The sequence below is a fragment of the Oncorhynchus nerka genome, linkage group LG4, assembly GCF_034236695.1.
Source record: "Oncorhynchus nerka isolate Pitt River linkage group LG4, Oner_Uvic_2.0, whole genome shotgun sequence".
NCBI classification, from domain to species: Eukaryota; Metazoa; Chordata; class Actinopteri; order Salmoniformes; family Salmonidae; genus Oncorhynchus; species Oncorhynchus nerka.
This window is the reverse complement of record NC_088399.1, coordinates 58,672,287-58,693,903: the sequence shown is the minus strand read 5'-3', so window position 1 is coordinate 58,693,903 and position 21,617 is coordinate 58,672,287. Positions and strand designations below refer to the sequence as shown.

The 21,617-nt window shown below is 41.9% G+C and overlaps 2 protein-coding genes across 3 annotated transcripts; one reads left to right on the top strand and one right to left on the bottom strand.

Moving 5' to 3' along the window:
- The first annotated feature begins 762 nt into the window (after positions 1-762).
- Positions 763-1,663, top strand: apoa4a (apolipoprotein A-IV a). The gene is given in 8 exon segments (XM_065018118.1): positions 763-802; positions 983-1,019; positions 1,106-1,197; positions 1,200-1,243; positions 1,245-1,298; positions 1,301-1,364; positions 1,367-1,469; positions 1,471-1,663. Coding segments are annotated over 8 exon segments (627 nt in total).
- Positions 1,664-3,248: 1,585 nt separating this feature from the next.
- Positions 3,249-16,642, bottom strand: tomm40l (translocase of outer mitochondrial membrane 40 homolog, like). Of its 2 annotated transcripts, none has more exons than XM_029657968.2 (10): positions 16,541-16,642; positions 15,491-15,708; positions 12,145-12,212; positions 9,754-9,846; positions 9,153-9,254; positions 8,876-8,981; positions 8,657-8,779; positions 6,477-6,553; positions 6,275-6,377; positions 3,249-4,663 (listed from the first exon to the last, which is right to left on the bottom strand). In XM_029657968.2, exons 2-10 carry the CDS (start codon positions 15,705-15,707, stop codon positions 4,524-4,526), a joined length of 1,029 nt encoding a protein of 342 aa, XP_029513828.1. In that variant the 5' UTR covers position 15,708; positions 16,541-16,642; the 3' UTR covers positions 3,249-4,523. The 2 variants fall into 2 exon arrangements, with proteins under 2 accessions (XP_029513828.1, XP_029513829.1); XM_029657969.2 differs by lacking the exon at positions 16,541-16,642 and adding an exon at positions 16,393-16,498.
- Between the last annotated feature and the right edge of the window lie 4,975 nt (positions 16,643-21,617).

The following is a 21,617-nucleotide window of genomic DNA, read 5'->3' as shown; positions in this document are numbered from 1 at the left end:
GCGTTTTTCTGGATTTTGTTGTTATTCTGTCTCTCACTGTTCAAATAAACCTACCATTAAAATTATAGACTGATCATTTCTTTGTCAGTGGGCAAACGTACAATATCAGCAGGGGATCAAATACTTTTTTCCCCTCACTGTATGTCAAATAAATAAGGTAAAAGCACTGAATGTGTGAGTATCCCGAACCTTGCCAAAAGATAGAGTTATGAATGGGTCAGTGGTTCACCAATCAGGGCCTTAATTGGCTAGGCAACAGTAACAAGAAGTGATGTGTAATACATTTTTCTTTGGACACAAATGTCCTTGCAACATTCCCAACATGTCTAGAACATTAATATCTTGTGTTCTGAGAACACAATCATGTTCTGTGTATGTTTGGTGGAACGGTGATGGAATATTCTCCTAAAAAAAAACTGGACACATGAATGTTCTTCGAACGTCCCATAAAAAGCGTCTAGAACATTGTTGCATATTCTGAGAATATTGTATGTTCTGCTTGACATTAAGGGCATGCTCTAACTAACACAAAAGGTTCTCATAAGTTTTTTGTTACATAGATAGAATGTTCCCCTAATTAACTGGACACTCAAAACATTAGGGGAACATTACACAAACGTTCTCTCCCTCGAACTGTTAGCTGGGAAGACACTAGCTGCTTCCAGGTATCTGTTTTTATCACACTGGCTACAATATCTGGGATGAGAAACAGAGTTGGATGTTTTCTTCACCAACTGTCTTTTTCTCCATTAACAGCCAGTCATGAAGGTGCTAGTGCTGCTTGCGCTTGCTGTTTTCACTGGTGAGTGAATAATATATTTTCATTCTTCAACATGTGACTAGTGTTTGTATTTTTAAAAGGAAGCAAATTGATAATACTAAATGTAACAGTAAGGTAATATCAATGAAAGGAGTAAAAGTATAATCTCAAATACCCTCAAGTCTAGACTGAACATTTTATAATCTTCGGTCTCTCCTACAGGGTGCAAAACTTATGTTCTGTGGCAGGACCAGTCTAAGTGGATCAGACAGTGGTGCCACACAGTCAAGTTAGTCTCAATATGTAGAAAATAACACAATAGATTGGAGTTTGATAACTGTTGAGTAACAATCTACTTGTTTGTTAACCTTGTGACTTGGTCTCTATACTGACCTTTCTCTCAGTCTCTGGGAGTGCCTATGCTGTGAACCAGTACACTGTGGCCAGGTGACTCCTCTGACTCAGGACCTGCTGGCAAAGCTTTCTTTCCCAGGAGGCCAAACAACTGAAGGCTCACCTGGAGAAGGAATTGAGCACTGGCTAAAGGCCACTCTTCTCCTGAAGAGTGAGGAGCTAAAGGGAAGCCTGGAGAAGGAACTGAGCACTGGCTGAAGGCCACTCTTCTCCTGAAGAGTGAGGTGCTGAAGGGAAGCCTGGAGAAGAGTATGTAGCAGCTGCAGGCCGAGCTGGGACCCTAGCTGAAGCAGAAGTGACCAGAACCTGGAGGAGTTCCAGAATATCATGATTTCCCTGACCCAGAGCTCCAAGACTGAGCTGACTCAGAGAACACAGGAGCTCCAGCAGAATCTAGCCCCATATGGAGAGGACCTGACGACCCAACTGTCACCAAGAAGTGCCAGTAATCAGACTGATTTGACTTGTTCTACTAGAACTGCGTACTGATTAATAATTTTCCATCAAAGTCCAAAAGGGGCAATATGTACAGTATACTGACAGAGTATTGTTTGTCTCATACATAATAAACAAACACACATCTCTGTTTCAACAGTTAAATACTAAGCCTAATGCAATAACAATCAACTTAAAAATAGTATCATATGTTGTATCAAATTTAACCCTGAACAAAAAAAATGAACACAACAATTTAAGATTTTATTGAGTTAGTTCATATAAGGAAATCAGTCAATTGAAATAAATTCATGAGGCTGTAATCTATAGATTTCACATGACTGGGAACACATATGAATCTGTTAGTCACAGATACCTTAAATAAAAAAATAGGGGCGTGGGTCAGAAATCCAGTCAGTATCTGATGTGACCATTTGCCTGTGGAATGAAGTCCCACTTCTTTTTAATCACTTTGCGAATTTGCTGGATATTGGCGGGAACTGTAACACGCTGTCGTACACCTTGATCCAGAGCATCCCAAACATGCTCAATGGGTGATATGTCTGGTGGGTATGCAGGCCATGGAAGAACTGGGACATTTTCAGCTTCCAGGAAAAGTGTACAGATCCTTGAGACATGGGGCCATGCATAATCACGCTGAAACATGGTGTTGGCGGAAGATGAATGGCCCGACAATGGGCCTCAGGATCTCGTCACGGTATCTCTGTGCATTCAAATTGCCAGCGATAAAATGCTATTATGTTCGTTGTCCGTAGCTTATGCCTGCCCCACCGCCATCCCAGGGCACTCTGCTCATACTATTGACATCAGCAAACCGCTCAACCACATACATGTGGTCTGCAGTTGTGAAGGCGGTTGGACGTACAGAAAAATGATCTAAAACGACATTGAAGCAGCTTATGGTAGTTATATTAACAGGAAATGCTCTAGTGGACATTCCTGCCGTCAGCATGCCTACTCAAAACTTGAGACATCTGTGGCATTATGTTGTGACAAAACTGCACATTTTAGAGTGGCCTTTTAGTGTCCCCAGCACAAGGTGTGCCTGTGTAATGATCATGTTGTTTAACCAGCTTCTTGATATACCACAACTGTCAGGTGGATGGATTATTTTGGTAAAGAAGAAATGCTCACCAACAGGGATATAAACAAATTTGTGCACAAATTGAGAGAAATACGTTTTTTGTGCGTATGGAACGTTTCTGGGATCTTTTATTTCAGCTCATGAAATATGGGACCAACACTTTCCATGTTGCGCCTATATTTTTGTTCAGTGTAAATGTATGTACCACTATTGTTGTTTCACATGATCAGTTATCGGACTCTCCATCTCCTGACCAATATCTACATGTGACTCAGGACTATATTACAGAAGCTGTGCAGGATTCTATCATCAATAGAATAATCACATCTACTGTTGCCCTCTTGAAAAGGGTCTCAATTTCTTCAAGCAAAATTTCCTACATATCAGCATATTTGTCAGTATTATCATGTGTGATTTAAATAAATTAAACTCATGAACAGCATTCAGCTTATTCTCATCAATTGAAACAATTCAGGCTCTGTCAACTATGAGCAGAGAATTTGAAGCAATAAGAAACAAAACCAATTCTCTCTGTATTTTGTAAGAAATGGCATTTATCCTTTTCCCAATAGATATATACAGGTAATATATACGATTATGAAAAAGATTTTCCTGCCCTCTGCCTCCCCAACCTAAAAAACAAACAAAAAAGTGAAAAGAAGCAGATAGACCATACAACACAAAATAAATAAAAACAAACCGACCAAAACAAAACTGGACCGGCACAGACCTAAAAACAAAAGTACTATAATTTGATAGTTTCCTAACAGCAAGTGTTTTACTGAGTCCTCTTTTACTGCTGTCTGCTATGTTGGTCTTAATACGTTAGTCTCTGAAGTATATGGCCATTGTCCAATCTCATCACCACATTGTCCTCAATCTCTGACCCATGCATTTTAACCCCAATTTTGATTATTCGACTGATTATTTTAGTCCTAAAGATGCACCTTATTTACATTTCTTTGTTTAACCGTTCAATGATTATATACTACATGGACAAAAGTATGTGGACACCTGCTCGTTGAACATCTCATTCCAAAATCATGGGCATTGATATGGAGTTGGTCCCCCCTTGGCGCTATAACAGCCTCCACTGTTCTGGAAAGGCTTTCCACTAGATGTTGGAACATTGGAAGCAAGTCCCCACAGCATTCAGCCACAACAGCATTAGGTGAGGTTGGGCAATTAGGCCTGGCTCGCAGTCAGCGTTCCAATTCATCCCAAAGGTGTTCAATAGGATTCACGAAGCTCCCGACAAACAGTTATTGTGCTGACTTTGCTTCCAGAGTGTTGCGATCGAGGACAGACGATTTATACACGCTTCTGTTCTGTGAGCTTGTGTGGTCTACCACTTCATGGCTGAGCCATTGTTGCTCCTAGACGTTTCCACTTTACAATAACAGCTCTAGCAGGATAGAAAGGTGACAAACTGACTTGTTGTAAATGTAGTATCTTATGACAGTGCCACATTGAAAAAGTTACTGGGCTCTTCAGTAAGGCCATTCTACTGCCAATGTGTGTCCATGGAGATTGCATGGCGGTGTGCTCGATTTTATACACCTGTCAGCAACGGGTATGGCTGAAATAACCGAATCCACTAATTTCAAGGGGTGTCCACATACTTCTGTATATATAGTGTATATTTTAACACATTATTTAGGAAAAAGTAACCTTTGGAACCAACAACAATGAACTTCTTAGTAGTCAGATGGGGACAAATTGAAGTGATGTGAGACTCGGTGGTGAGTCCAGGCTTGGTCTGTCCTTTCTGTGAAGATTGCCTATAGGCTTTCCCCCACTCTGGTAAGTCTAACCGATGGTGATGCCAAAACCACATTGGAACTTGTTCTTCTTGTGGTTGAGGAAGGACCCCAGGACCAAAGAAAGAGGCAGAGGTAGTAGCTTCTTCTCTAGTGTGGCCCCCACCACCCAATTACTATCTATGGAGCCTGGAGTATTGGGGAGAAAAACAGAAAATTGAATAAGTGCTTTCAGAAAATATTCATAACTCTAGACTTATTCCACATTTTGTTCTGTTATTTAAAGATTGATGAAATATATACATTTGGCACATTTATTGAAAATAAAATTACAGAAATCAAATTGACACAAGTATTAACACCCCTTTGCTATGACGCTCCAAATTGAGCTCCGGTGCATTCAATTTCCTTTGATCATCCCCGAGATGCCACTAGATTAGAGTCCACCTGTGGCCAATTCAATTGTTTGGACATGATTTAGAAAGAAACACCTGTCTATATAAGGTCTCACAGTTGACAGTGCATGTCAGAGCAGAAACTATAGCATGAAGTCCAAGAAACTGTCCCTAGATCTCCAAGATAGAATTGTGATCAGGCATATACATATTGGGAAGGGTATACATTTAGAGTATTGAAAGTTTCCAAGAGCACAGTGGCCTCCATCATTGGGAAATTGGAAAAAATATGGAACTATCCAGACTCTGCCTAGAGCTGACCGTGCAACCAAACTGAGCCACCGGGCAAGAAGGACCTTGGTCAGGGAGGTGACCAAGAACCCAAAGCCCACTGACATAGCTACAGAGTTCCTTAGCTGAGATGGGAGAATATGCCAGAAGGACAACAGTCTCGACAGCACTTCATCAATCTGGGCTTTATTGGAGACGCCAGACGGAAGCCACTCCTGAGAAAAAGGCACATTACAGCACAACTGAAGTTTGTGAAAAGGCACATAAAAAACAGAAGATAAGGCAAAAATATTCTGTGGTCTGATGAGACAAACATTTAACTATTTGGCCTGAATGCAAAGTGCCATGTCTGGAGAAACCCAGGCACAGCTCATCACCCGTCTAACACCATGGTTGTGGCAGTATCATCAGGCTATGGGGATGCTTTTCAGGGGCAGGGAGACTTGTAAGCGGGAACAATGAACAGAGACAAATACAGGCAAATCATTGATGAGAACCTGCTTCAGAGTTCAAACATTCGACTGGGGCAAAGATTTACATTCCAACAGGACAACGACCCCAAACATACAGCCAAAGCAATGCTGGAATGGCTTGAGAACAAAAATCTGAAAGTCCTTGAATGGCCCAGCCAAAGTCCAGACATGAATCCTATTGAAATTCTGTGGGAAGACTTGAAGATTGCTGTTCACTGCCACTCCGCATCTAACTTAACAGAGCTCTAGAAAATCTGCCAGGAAGAAATGGGAGAAGAATCACCAAATCCAGATGTGCAAAGCTGATAGACATACCAAAGACAACTCAAAGCTGTAATCACAGCCAATGGTTCTTCTTACAAAGGGGTCTGAGTATTTACGTAAATCAGATATTTAATGTAAGAATTTTGTCCATTTCTAAAAACGTGTTTTCACTTTGTCATTATGGGGTAGTGAGAAATAAGACATTTAATCCATTCTGAATTCAGGCTGTAACAAAATGTCAAATAGGTAAAGGGGTGTGAACATTTTGAAGGAACTGTATATGAAAATACAAAAACAGCAAACAATGTAACAAAAGGCTAATATACAGGAATATACATATACTTTAAAATCAGTGTCCATACAAGCAGAAGCCATACCTTTGAAGAGCAAATTGGCTTTAGGCACATCTAGCTGGTAGCCAAATGATACACTGGTCTCCTGCATTCGGGTGCTAGCCTCAAACTCAACACCCAACTGCAACTGTGGGATAAGAATAACAGTGAGAGAGCTGAAGACACTAACCAACACATTGGTAAAAAGTAACAGACACAGAAGGAAACAAATGGAATTGAGCAATACCGTGTCGTTGGCTTTGTGGTAGTAGGAGGCATGTGCCCCTGCACCCCCTAGTGTCAATGTGGCAATGAAGTTACTGCCTGAAATAGCAAGAAACACCCATCTTAAAATGGCATAGTGTAACACACACATCTATCCTATCCACTATGGAAAAATATCAGTTAGTGGACTATCGCTGCATTATCAAAAATACATGTTTGTAGAGTGTCAAATTAACACATCCCTTTCAGATGTTAACTACAATAAGAACACACAAGGACCCATTCAGTGGCCAGAGAACAAAGGAAGATGAGCAAAAAGAGGAGAAGGACAACTCCTGCTGGGTGCTTGCTGTGAGTGGCCCCCCTCTAGTCTACATCAACGCTTCTGTCAGCAAAAAGGGCGGCAGGTTTGAACCAAAAGGGCACCCAGACTTCTGCCAGAGACATGGACACAACAGGTTTCTGACGAAGAGTGACCATGACTCAGCCAAGGAACTTGTCCATTGGACAACATTACACTGCTCGCAAAAGTGCCTCAAACTCTTATTTCCTCAAGCAAACAGCTTAAACGGACTGAAAAGACAGGCACACACCTGTGTATATAAAAAGGTCCCACAGCTGACAGTGCATGTCAGAGCAAAAACCAAGCCATGAGATTGAAGGAATTGTCCGTAGAGGATTGAGTTGAGGCACAGATCTGGGGAAGGACACCAAAAAATGTCTGCAGCTTTGAAGGTCCCCAAGAACACAGTGGCCTCCATCTTTCTTAAATGGAAGTTTGGAATCACCAAGACTCTTCCTAGAACTGGCTGCCTGGCCAAACTAAGCAAACGGGGGAGAAGGGCCTTGGTCAGTGAGTTACCAAGAACCTGATGGTCACAGACAGAGCTCATCTCTGTCGAGATGGGAGAATCTTCCAGAAGGACAACCATCTCTGCAGCACTCCACCAATCAGGCCCTTATGGTAGAGTGTCCAGATGGAAGCCACTCCTCAGTAAAAGACAGCCCACTTCAAGTTTTCCAAAAAGCACCTAAAGGACTCAAGAAACAAGATTCTCAGGTCTGATGAAACCAAGATTGAAGTCTTTGGCCTGAATGCCAAGCGTTACGTCTGGAGGAAACCTGGCACCATCCCTACGGTGAAGCATGGTGGTGGCAGCATCATACTGTGGAATGTTTTTCAGCAGCAGGGACTGGGAGACTAGACAGGATCGAGGCAAAGATGAACAGAGCAATGTACAGAGAGATCCTTGATGAAAACCTGCTCCAGAGCGCTCAGGACCTCATACTGGGGCAAAGGTTCACCTTCCAACAGGACAACGACCCTAAGCACACAGCCAAGACAATGCAGGAGTGGCTTAGGGACAAGTCCTGAATGTCCTTGAGTGGCCCAGGCAGAGCCCGGACTTGAACTTGATCTGAAATCTTTGGAGAGGCCTGAAAATAGCTGTGCAGCAACGCTCCCCATCCAACCTGACAGAGCTTGAGAGGATCTGCAGATAATGGGAGAAACTCCCCAAATAGAGGTGTGCCAAGCTTGTAGCGCCATACCCAAGAAGACTCAAGGCTGTAATCGCTGCCAAAGGTGCTTCAGAGTATTGAGTAAATGTAATAGGATTTTTTCTTTTTGAATACATTTGCAAACATTTCTAAAAAAAAAACAAACAATGTAATCTACTTTAGAATAAGGCTGTAACGTAACAAAATGTAGAAAAAGTCCAGGGGTCTGAATAGTCACAGAACAATGCAGGTGATTAATGGGGGCTGACCCAACCCCAGGAACTATTCCATCACCTAAGCCAATCACAGCACTCCTGACAGGAGGGCTCACCTCTCACTGTTTGGTTTTACGAACCACAAAACAATCCAAGAACGTCCCATGGCGGGGACCTTGTGGAATTCTGTGTCCTACTGAAATTCTTATTTTTGGACTCTGCTGGCATGGAGAGTTCTCTGAAGACTGTACCAGACAGATGTGTAAGAGTTTTCCAGCTCAACCTCACCTTCTTCTCCCTGATTTGATGTGAGCGTGTCATCTGTAGGCTTCAATCGGTTACTTTATATTTTAAGTGTCTTGTTTTTGTCCTTTGAATCACATGCTATAAAAAAAGGTTAGACAAACTCCCATATACTTTTCTTATTTGTCTATAAAATAGACTGGGTTGTTCCCATACTTCAGTGTGATTGTGGCCAATGCCTCACCTGTGTATCTGCCAGCTAGAGACATGACCGTGCCTTCCTCTCCTGGCCTGCGATGGTAAACCAGCTCCCCTCCCAAAGCCAGGGATGGGGTTATGGACTGGATGTAGTGTGCTACAATAATACCTGACAGATGAAGTAGTAAGAGAAAATGATCAGCTTAAGATAGTTAGTTGGTGGTACATTTTAGTATTACAAAATACCTCCATTCACAAAGCTTACCAGAGCCTACAAGGACATCTGGGTTGCCCAGGGTAACAGCAGCAGTAAAGTCCTCTCCTCGGACCTCACAATCTCCTTGCCAGTTCACAAACTTTTGCTGCTGCGTCTGATGGCAGGACACACATTGATAAACATGTCATCAATCAGTCTGATGTAGTAACTTAAGTGGGCTATACACGGTCACCAAGTCTCCCAAATGTAATTATCACCTAATTTCAACTGCCAAGGTAAATGGCAGACTAAACAAACACTACCATAGAAATCCAAATATCTGTACCTGGAAGGCTAGTTTGGACCGGACTCTGTTGGAGATCTGGTGAATGACCTGGGCATTGAGGCTGCCGCTGTTGTCCATGTCTCCCACCATGACTGGGAAGGACTGCAGGCAGTAAACAATAGTTACAAAGTACAGGTAAAAACTTTTCCAGAATAAGCTAATTTCACAAATACCAGCAACAATAACTGTAATATAGTTGTCATTCTCATTCATGACTGGTAGTGTGTGAACTTGACTGTATAAAAAAAAAATACTTCGGGATTTTGGCAATGAGGCTCTTTATCTACTTCCCCAGAGTCAGATGAACTCACGGACACCATTTTTGTGGTAGCATGCTAGTAGATGCCCATAGACTTCCAGTCATTGCGCTAACACTAGTTCGCATCGGCTCACGAAACAACATTCTGGACACAGCGACATGGTATCCACCAGTTCTTCCGACTCTGGAGAAGTAGATGAAAGGCCTCGTTGTCAAAATCCCAAAGCACCCCTTTAAGCACTCAAATGAAGGATTAAAACTTTATATAGCTGTATTGTGTACAGGGCTAATGTATCAAACAAATCTTCAGGTTGTGGTATTAGCTAATTGGCTCGGACTCACCTCTGCTGGACCCATCTGCTTAGTTCCCACATAGGTGGCACCGAACCTGTAACTGGAATCGCCTAGGGTGCTGAGCATTACTGTGTGATTCACCTGATGGGGTCGATCAGAGGGATGACAACATTTCATGTTTCTGTCAGTAATGCTCCTCAAGCAAACATCTGCGTATTGTGTAAAATGAAGAGACAAAAGCTTCCCACGAGCTTGGTTGTTGCCTTATTTGGTTACGAGCGCAAGACCAGAACTAATCCTAACACAGTATTATCAAAGTTTCTAAACCCAGAGGCTTAACATCGTAAGACTTCAGGGAACGCTTCCGGAGCAGACCAGACCGGGCTTTGAGAAGTCAATGAGCGAAGAGAAATTCTTCCTTGGTTAATTTTCTCAAAACCTAAATTCGAACCAATGTCTTAAATAGCTGAACATGTTATTACTCCAACCTCATGAAAGTGACAAACTGACATTTATACACTGCTCAAAAAAATAAAGGGAACACTTAAACAACACAATGTAACTCCAAGTCAATCACACTTCTGTGAAATCAAACTGTCCACTTAGGAAGCAACACTGATTGACAATAAATTTCACATGCTGTTGTGCAAATGGAATAGACAACAGGTGGAAATGATAGGCAATTAGCAAGACACCCCCAATAAAGGAGTGGTTCTGCAGGTGGGAACCACAGACCATTTCTCAGTTCCTATGCTTCCTGGCTGATGTTTTGGTCACTTTTTAATGCTGGCGGTGCCTTCACTCTAGTGGTAGCATGAGACAACCTACACCCACACAAGTGGCTCAGGTAGTGCAGCTCATCCAGGATGGAACATCAATGCCACCTGTGGCAAGAAGGTTTGCTGTGTCTGTCAGTGTAGTGTCCAGTGCATGGAGGCGCTACCAGGAGACAGGCCAGTACATCAGGAGACGTGGAGGAGGCCATAGGAGGGCAACAACCCAGCAGCAGGACCGCTACCTCCGCCTTTGTGCAAGGAGGAGTAGGAAGAGCACTGCCAGAGCCCTGCAAAATGACCTCCAGCAGGCCACAAATCTGCATGTGTCTGCTCAAACGGTCAGAAACAGACTCCATAAGGGTGGTATGAGGGCCCGACGTCCACAGGTGGGGGTTGTGCTTACAGCCCAACACCGTGCAGGACGTTTTTCCATTTGCCAGAGAACACCAAGATTGGCAAATTTGCCACTGGCGCCCTGTGCTCTTCACAGATGAAAGCAGGTTCACACTGAGCACATGACAGACGTGACAGTCTGGAGACGCCGTGGAGAACGTTCTACTGCCTGCAACATCCTCCAGCATGACCGGTTTGGCGGTGGGTCAGTCATGGTGTGGGGTGGCATTTCCTTGGGGGGGCTGCACAGCCCTCCATGTGCTCGCCAGAGGTAGCCTGACTGCCATTAGGTACCGAGATGAGATCCTCAGACCCCTTGTGAGACCATATGCTGGTGCGGTTGGCCCTGGGTTCCTCCTAATGCAAGACAATGCTAGACCTCATGTGGCTGGAGTGTGTCAGCAGTTCCTGCAAGAGGAAGGCATTGATGCTGTGGACTGGCCCGCCCGTTCCCCAGACCTGAATCCAATTGAGCACATCTGGGACATCATGTCTCGCTCCATCCACCAACCGTTGCACCACAGACTGTCCAGGAGTTGGCGGATGCTTTAGTCCAGGTCTGGGAGGAGATCCCTCAGGAGATCATCCGCCACCTCATCAGGAGCATGCCCAGGCGTTGTAGGGAGGTCATACAGGCACGTGGAGGCCACACACTACTGTGCCTCATTTTGACTTGTTTTAAGGACATTACATCAAAGTTGGATCAGCCTGTAGTGTGGTTTTCCACTTTAATTTTGAGTGTGACTCCAAATCTAGACCTGCATGGGTTGATAAATTTGATTTCCATTGATAATGTGTGTGTGATTTTGTTGTCAACACATTCAACTATGTAAAGAAAAAAGTATTTCATAAGAATATTTCATTCATTCAGATCTAGGATGTGTTATTTTAGTGTTTTGAGCAGTGTATTTGTCAAAAACAACTTTATGTCGAAGGAGTGCCTTTGATTTTTGACTGCCTGCACATGCGCAGTTCGGTGCGAGACAACCGTTAGACTTGACTGCGTGTTTCTGAGCATGAACATAGCTAGCCAACGTCGCCATGACATTCTCTACTCGCGTGATGGGGGACTTTATTGGAGAATCAGTTTCTACACATCTTCAAACTAAACCATCTTTGGTTTTATACTCGAAGTCCGTAAACTTAATGAAATTATTTGCCATTATCTGCTATCTCTAGATGGAATGATGAAATGAGGGTCAAGATCAAAGGCCATTCACAACATCATTTTACCAGTAAAGAAAATAGAGATGTAGTGACCTTTACTGACCTGGAAGTGATTACTCAGGCCCTTGTTAACGATTAGTCTTACACCCTCCATCTGCATGGGGAACACCTCTGGAAAGACAGGTAGAAATGGGAACTGATTGAGATTACGTGTAGGCCTACAACATGAAGACACAGAACCATTAAAAAGGAGTGGTTCACTATTTTGGTATATTGTGTGTTATAGAAGGGTCCAGACACCCGTTTTTGCGATTTCACTTGGGAGAGAAACTAACCACACTTCCACATTCTGCATTACGGGGGCTCTGGAAAAACAAAAACACCCAATAGTGATGCAGGTCTTTAGATGTTGTACACATGAAACTGTGCAATTCCAAAACTTTACCCGCAACATTATGTTCCATATTGTGTGACTCGAGCGGTTTCCCTTACCAGCTGTGCTGTGAGGGCTACACCGAAAGGGAGCACTGCTGCTAAGGGGAACCGTCACAAATATTTAATAATGTTGCCGATAACGTTTGGAATTACACAATCTCACGTGTACAACATCTAAAGACCTGCAGCACTATACTGACAGCTTTGCCCTTTCTAAAATGATGTGTTTGGATGTTTTGGGAGCCTTCGTTCATGTTTTTCCAGAGCCCACACACACTGCAGAACGAGCAAGTCTATTGTGGGTGCGTTAAGTTTCTCAAAACCAAGTAAAAAAAATAAAAAGATAAAAGTGCCTGGACCCTTCTATCACATGCCATTTATGTCAACAATATAGATATGGTTCTAGAAAAGTGAACCAATCCTTTAACACTAGAACTACCTGGCCTTTCAGCCTATAAGTACCTGCTAGAGAATGTTGCCAGCCATCACCTTTAGCATATGCATCGGATGCATATCAACTGGTACAGTGCAGCAAACATATGCACCAACACTTGATAAAGGAGTCATTGCATATAGAAATACACATACATAAAAAATACAAAGTTTAGATCGTCAAGGATGTTTTGTATAATTCCACCAAGTCCTAGGAAAACCCCCCCACCTATAGCCTATTTTCGTTTACCTTATTATAAAAACAGTAAACAAAAGCACCAGTGTATGAATAATTGTAATGGATGAATTGTATAAATAAATATTTGTGGAAATATATGAATGCCAAGATATAAAAACGAATTTGTTGATCGTATCATACACTGTATTGTGCCCTTATGAGTGTGCCTTTACATATGAATATTGCTCCCGAGTGGTGCAGCGGTCCAAGGCACTGCACCTCAGCGCTAGAGGCGTCACTACAGAACCTGGTTCGATCACGGGCTGTATCACGGTCTCTCGGAAAAGAGTTCATCCATAGACATGGTCCACCCGTTTCCTTTTCTGTGCGCATGAGCAACAGTACAATCTGATGTGCTGCAACATCTGCATGTCACATCAACTCGTCTCTACCCAAACCCTGCCATCCGTCCCAGACTGGTCTCACCGTGGCAGTTGGGATCACAGCCTTAGCTGGCTCTGTTCTGGTTTTTCTGCAGCGAGGCCCGGGCATTGGAGGCTTGAAGTCAACATCTGAATCAGATGAAGACTCTTAAAATCAGCAACATCGATTTTAAGCTCGACTCCAACTCATCTAAATTCTGCACCATTTGCAATGCCGTCAGTAAGTCCATTCATTTGCATCGGCTTGCCATTGTGAACTACACACATTGTATTTTGTACTCTGTGTCTGATTTGACTCTGAGGGGAAATTATATACAATTTCCAGCCTTTCATTATAAAACAATTAGACCCCCAACAACACCTAGAGCTATTCATCAAAATTACACTATTGTTCTACATTCAGTCATCCTCATAATTTAGTTACTTTAAGTCACATGCATTATTATCAGCTTCTATCGCCCATTTATCCATTGACGACAGAATAGCATATTTAAAATGTTACGTTTATTATGTTACTAGTTTTTGCTTAGCAGCCAGAGCAATACTGTAGCATGAGTGATCATGTGCTGAATGCAGCACTGATATTCCTAGAAAAAGTCAAATTTGGAAATACAGCTGCGCCTCTTGAATTAGGGGTTATCTGATAAAGGTAAGTGTAACTGAAACTGCAGAATATGCTCTCCGATACAATATAGTAATCAAAATATTTTGTCTCCATGTGACTGAAGGAGGATTTGATAAAGTGACACTCCTTTCACTGCATCTGTAAATTACAAGATGCTCCCATCTCCTCATGTACAATTTGACAAATGATAGGCCTAATATTGTCACTCATCAGGTTATTGTCAATTGAATATTGTCTATAGGCTAACTCTTATTATGTGTGAAATTAGTTTTGGTATAGTTTCGATGGGCATTGTTTGTTTCCCGCCCATAAAATTGGATCGAGTGAAGGATATGTTTTGCATTATTCTAAAGGCCTACTGCAACACATGGCATGGGTTTGTTTCCCTTACTGTAACTATTACTAATCACATTTATTGTAACAAACAGTCCCGTAACAGCTTATTTTTAAATGTAAAAGGGCATAGTATCAACCTGCAAGGCACGCTGTCAAATGAATAACATGAACGCCAACGCTGATAAATAGGCTTAACACAAACCCAGTACGCTACTGTTGTTCAAAATTAATTCAACCCCTTCACCGTCCTTATCATTCAGTTAGGCCTCATTGAAATTTGATTGTGAAGTAACTTGAACAATTATCGCCCATTCCCCACATTTGTCATTAATTCAGTGGGCTGGTGTCGATTGCTTTGCTGGATAGAGTCATGGATATGTTTTGCAGTAGGCCTTCAGAATAACGCAACATGTTTTCATTTCCCTTACAATAAATGTAATTAAAAGAGTTATAGTAAATTAAAGTCCAATAACAGCTTATTTTTTACAAAGTAAAACAATAGAGAATAGTATCAACCCCCAAGGCACGCTGTGAAATTATTTGCTGCTGATAAATGCGTATATATATAAAAAAAAAACATTACACTATTGTCTTTCTAAATTAAATCAACCTCCTTATCATTCAGTTAGGCCCAATTTAAATTCAATTATCGCCCATTCATCATTCATTCAGTGAGCATAGAGAGACATTATATTAGTGCCTGGCTGGGTACCAATATCCTACAGGTTAAGCTGGGAATAGGTGAGAAACAAAAAGAAAAACTGGTAAAAAAGGCTCTAAATACTTCTCTGTTTGTGATTGAAAAATTCTGACAAATGAGCAGAGTCAAATACAAACATTTAGGAAAAGTCAGGGAAGGAGCAGGACATTTTTTATTTATTTATAAAATAAACGTCAGTGGCCGTTGGCCTATTCGCCTACATTTGCACTATTCAATTCACAGATCTCATCTACATGGCGGAGGACTTTCTCTACATATTTCATGGACTAATCTGTTTACCTTTGCACTTGCGGTGGCACTCCTCAAACGTGCCAGGGTTGGACAGAGGGCCTTCTGCCTCCACCTGCTGACCGGGTGCCGCATTGCCTGAAGGCAGTACAGGTGATACTGGGGGCATTGAGAAGCCTGGGGGTACCGTCATCCCTGGGCCGCCAGGACTACCACCAGCAGGAGCCGGTGGCGGGTTAGGGGAGCTGGCTGCCAAAACACTGCCCATTCTGTGAGAGGAGATTATAGGATGAGAGAGGTGGAGGTAGAAAAGGGGGAGGATATATGTGATGGTTTGCTGGAAGATGCTGGGTGTATGGTTAGCTATCTCTGGGCAGTTGACTAGTAGGGGCGATAGAAAACTGGTACAGGAAGAGATGGGGCTGTTTGTCAAAAGAACAGCAAAGACAACAAAAGCACACCACTTGTTTACATGTCAACATAGATTACATTGTAGTGTTCAATTTACAGAGGGAAAGCCTATAAAGTACAATTGTGGCCTAGCCATGAATGCTGATCATGAGTTTTATAACATATTCCCAAAGATTGAGTTGGATCATTAGAGGTTTACATACAAAGCATGTTTTTAGCTACATAGCTAGTTGGCACAGATTACATTTACGTGATGGTCATCATTGAATGGGTAGCTCAAAACCCATGCCAGTAATGAAATATTTCTTGTAGCAGTTACCATCTCACCCAGTGCTATGGTGCTGAATTAATGGGGATTATTTCTGGCCAGCTAGCAAGTTAAATAATTCAATCGGCTAACATGTATCTAGATGGCCAACCCGTTAGCTAGTTAGCTGGTCTGCTGTAACTAGTAGTTAGCTAACGAATGGTGTAGGAGGTATGTTGTAAAACGACGGCAATGAAACGTTAGCTAGCTAGCTGCATAGGCTCTCCACACCTACTATATCCTGATGTTCTTATAGAAGACACGGATGAAACACCTTCTCGGGAAATAATTAAGAGCCTAATTCACAAGATCCTCAGCAACGCAAAAAGTACAATCTTTAGGCTGTCTATTTTCAATGAAACCTCGCTGAAATTGCTACTCACGTTGTGATTTCCAGAGGACGATCCAACACCCGGCAGTAACGTAAGAAGACCTCAAACTGCCATGCGTCATTGCTAAGACCCGCCTACTTACTTGAGGTGGCACTTGGATTGGGCAAATGAGCCCACTTCTGAACAACGTGTGGCAGAAATACATGTCAATCTCAGCGTAAACAACCAGCAGGCACCACTGAGGTAAAAGAAAACTCAAGCTGATAATTCGAAGGCATGGTCTTGTTATTTCGACCACACCTCCATTTGTAGCCAACTGGTTATTAGACGTTTCAGTCACAAAAGAACTGCAATAAGATTGGACAAATGCAATATCTGCCTTACCCAACAACGCTTGCTGATAGATTGCAAAATGGACTCTTTTTCTGATTTGGAAAAGACAGCAAGGTTCTCAAGGGCTGAAGGTGGGGTCATCACTGTTTGGAGGCTGCTGATTGGTGGACGAGGGGAGTCATTGAGGTTGGTTGCAGTTCAGGGATGTAAAATTAAAAAGTGCTGCCTGTGAAGGTCAGTGACAGCATGAGGGTCTTGAGTCAAATTCAGAAAAACGAATGGAATAGCTCCTACACCACTTTTTCCACAGGGCCGGATTACCACATGCTCTGGGATCACTGACCTTCAGAGGTTGGGGCCCTTCTGGTGGGGGTGAAGGGTCAGAGCACATGATAGCAAAATGTATAGAATTGCAGGAATGTTGCTTTAAAATGGCAAAATTCTCTCTCAAATTGTTAACAAAATAATAAGATGTGCTATAAAAAGAAGTGTAGAATTGCAGACAATTTGCTTTAAAACATGACAAAATGTGTAGAATAGCATTATAAAACTGCACATTTTACTCTGCACCATTACGAAATGAGTGGACTTAACTTGCAACCATTTTCAACCACTAACAAACGCAGCAATGTTGTGGATGTGTGCTTTGTGCTGACACACGTCCGTCAATATCTATGGAAGCTTTACCTTTCAGTTAGCGTAATGACCTGAGCAGTCACTAACTTTACATCGCTCTGGATAAGAGAATCTGCTTCATTTGAATGTAAGAATGTAGGCCTAAACACCTGAGTGCAGACAGCAATGTGTAAAAGTATCACAAAAGCACACAACCTGTCATGTACACAAGCCTTCAAAGACAGGAACAATGAAAAACACCACACTTTCAATTGAGTTCATTTTTATTACATTTTATAACCCCCTGTATTAATTCCAATGTCATTAAAGTACAGTTTAAGACTCTGATAGAAGTAGATAATCGAAGTACGCTTCTTGTATTGATTGTTTCTAGGGTTACCGAGGGGGGAGGTGTAACAAGCCAAATTGACATAGTTGCATTTTAAATTGTAATATTGTAAAAAAATTAATGGTGCAACTTTACCCATCGACTTTCTCTATAATCAGATCAAGCATACATGTATGCTCCAATATAGTGGCTGACTACGGCTGTCTGATTTGTAAGACAAACTACCTCGTCAAAGTTTCAGTGTTAAGACCTCCGTTTGTAATTCTCACTCTAAATGGGGCTGAACAGTTTTGAAAATAACACATGAGAAAGTAAAAGCCACCAAGGTGTGTACATTCCCATATACAGTGCCTTCAGAAAGTGTTCACACCCCTTGAATTTTCCCACATTTTATGAAAAGCTGAATTGTCTTGAGTCAATAAGTATTCAAACCCCTTTGTTATGACAAGCCAAAATAAGTTTGGGAGAAAAAAATGTGCTTAAGTTTCATGGACTGTGTGCAATAGTGTTTAACATGATTTATTAGTGACTACCTCATCTCTGTATCTCACACATATTTATCCCTTAGTCAAGCTGTCAATTTCAAACACAGATTCAACTGCAAAAACCTGCAAGGTTTTCAAATGCCTCTCAAAGAAGGGTACCTAAAGCAGACACTGAATATCCCTTTGAGGATGGTGAAGTTACTAATTACACTTGTGGTTGAATCTGTGTTTGAAATTGACAGCTTGACTGAGGGATAAATATACTGGAGGATGGATCAACAATATTGTAGTTACTCCACAATACTAACCCAGTGAAAAGGAAGACTGTATAGAATAAAAAATATTCCAAAACATGCATCCTGTTTGCATCAAGGCACTAAAGTAATACTGCAAAAAATGTGGCAAAGCAATTCACTGTTTGTCCTGAATACAAACAAAATGTTTGTGGAAAATCCAAAGCAAACATTACTGAGTACCACTCTCCATATTTTCAATATTTTATATTTTCAATATAATATTATTATAGATATTATAAATATTCTCCATATTTTCAATATTTTCAAGCATAGTGGTGGCTGCATCATGTTAATAATGTTAATGTTAATAGGTAAGCTTGTAATCATTAAGGACTGGGGAGTTTCTCAGGATAAAAAGGAAATGGAATGGAGCTAAATACAGACAAAATCCTAAAGGGAAAGCTGGCTCAGTCTGCTTTCCACCAGTCACTGGGAGATTAATTCATATTTCAGCAGGGCAATAACCTAAAACACAAGGCCAAATCTACACTGGAGTTACTTACCAAGAAGGAAGTGAATGTTCCTGAGTGGCCGAGTTATAGTTTTGCATTAAAATCTACTTGATAACTATGACAAGTCCTGAAAATGGTTGCCTAGCAATGATCAAGAGCTTGAAGAATTTTGAAAATAATAAATGGGTAAATGTTGCACAATCCAGGTGTGGAAAGCTCTTACCCAGAAGAAAGACTCACAGTTGTATTCGCTGCCAAAGGTGCTTCTACAAAGTATTGATTCAGGGGTGTGAATACTTATGCAAATGAGATATTTATGCATTTAATTTGAAAACATTTCTAAAAACACGTTTTCACTTGGTCATTATGGGGTATTGTGTGTAGATGGGTGAGAAAGAAATCTATTTAATCCATTTTGAATTCAGGCTGCAACAACAAAATGTGGAATAAGTCAACGGGTATTAATACTTTCTGAAGGCACTGTACAATAACTACAGAAAACACAGGACAACGGAATTCTGAAATGGCTTCTCCCCCTTAATGACCACAGAAAATGTTTTACTCACTTATGTGACAAATTTAACTGTGGCTATGTTTAAAAGTTCCAAAAAAGTAATTAAATTAATTAAATTGAGCAAATTAGAATTTTAGTACCAGTCATTCATCCAGTTTCCAGGAACAGAATACACTATTTTCTTTCCAGCTCTTGCAGAATTCAGTCTCTCAGTTTATTGAATGTAGCGTCTCTGCATGTAAGAGGAGTCTGCATTAGAGAAGCACAACACAGTCATGCATGCAATTCAGAATTTGTGCAACTGGACATACAGTGGGGAAAACAAGTATTTGATACACTGCCGATTTTGCAGGTTTTCCTTACTTACAAAGCATGTAGAGGTCTGTAATTTTTATCATAGGTACACTTCAACTGTGAGAGACGGAATCTAAAACAAAAATCCAGAAAATCACATTGTATGATTTTTAAGTAATTAATTAGCATTTTATTGCATGACGTAAGTATTTGATACATCTGAAAAGCAGAAATTAATATTTGGTACAGAAACTTTTGTTTGCAATTACAGAGATCATACGTTTCCTGTAGTTCTTGACCAGGTTTGCACACACTGCAGCAGGGATTTTGGCCCACTCCTCCATACAGACCTTCTCCAGATCCTTCAGGTTTCGGGGCTGTCGCAGGGCAATACAGACTTTCAGCTCTCTCCAAAGATGTTCTATTGGGTTCAGGTCTGGAGACTGGCTAGGCCACTCCAGGACCTTGAGATGCTTCTTACGGAGCCACTCCTTAGTTGCCCTGGCTGTGTGTTTCGGGTCGTTGTCATGCTGGAAGACCCAGCCACGCCCCATCTTCAATGCTCTTACTGAGGGAAGGAGGTTGTTGGCCAAGATCTCGCGATACATGGCCCCATCCATCCTCCCCTCAATACGGTAGTCGTCCTGTCCCCTTTGCAGAAAAGCATCCCCAAAGAATGATGTTTCCACCTCCATGCTTCACGGTTGGGATGGTGTTCTTGGGGTTGTACTCATCCTTCTTCTTCCTCCAAACACGGCAAGTGGCGTTTAGACCAAAAAGCTCTATTTTTGTCTCATCAGACCACATGACCTTCTCCCATTCTTCCTCTGGATCATCCAGATGGTCATTGGCAAACTTCAGCCGGGACTGGACATGCGCTGGCTTGAGCAGGGGGACCCTGCGTGCGCTGCAGGATTTTAATCCATGACGGCGTAGTGTGTTACTAATGGTTTTCTTTGAGACTGTGGTCCCAGCTCTCTTCAGGTCATTGACCAGGTCCTGCCGTGTAGTTCTGGACTGATCCCTCACCTTCCTCATGATAATTGATGCCCCACGAGGTGAGATCTTGGATGGAGCCCCAGACCGAGGGTGATTGACCGTCATCTTGAACTTCTTCCATTTTCTAATAATTGCGCCAACAGTTGTTGCCTTCTCACCAAGCTGCTTGCCTATTGTCCTGTAGCCCATCCCAGCCATGTGCAGGTCTACAATTTATCCCTGATGTCCGTACGCAGCTCTCTGGTCTTGGCCATTGTGGAGAGGTTGGAATCTGTTTGATTGAGTGTGTGGACAGGTGTCTTTTATACAGGTAACGAGTTCAAACAGGTGCAGTTAATACAGGTAATGAGTGGAGAACAGGAGGGCTTCTTAAAGAAAAACTAACAGGTCTGTGAGAGCCGGAATTCTTACTGGTTGATAGGTGATCAAATACTTATGTCATGCAATAAAATGCAAATGAATTACTTAAAAATCATACAATGTGATTTTCTGGATTTTTGTATTAGATTCCGTCTCTCACAGTTGAAGTGTACCTATGATAAAAATTACAGACCTCTACATGCTTTGTAAGTTGGAAAACCTGCAAAATCGGCAGTGTATCAAATACTTGTTCTCCCCACTGTACATTTGAGGCTTCGCTGTATTAGCTCTATTGCAATATGGGAATCAGGGGTATTCTGGTTTCTGTACCAGTTTATTTTCTCCAAACCCCATGCCGCAATACCATAATTCATATATTAATTGTATTATACCCCAAACCCCTTTTACCTTTCCCCACCATAGATCATATA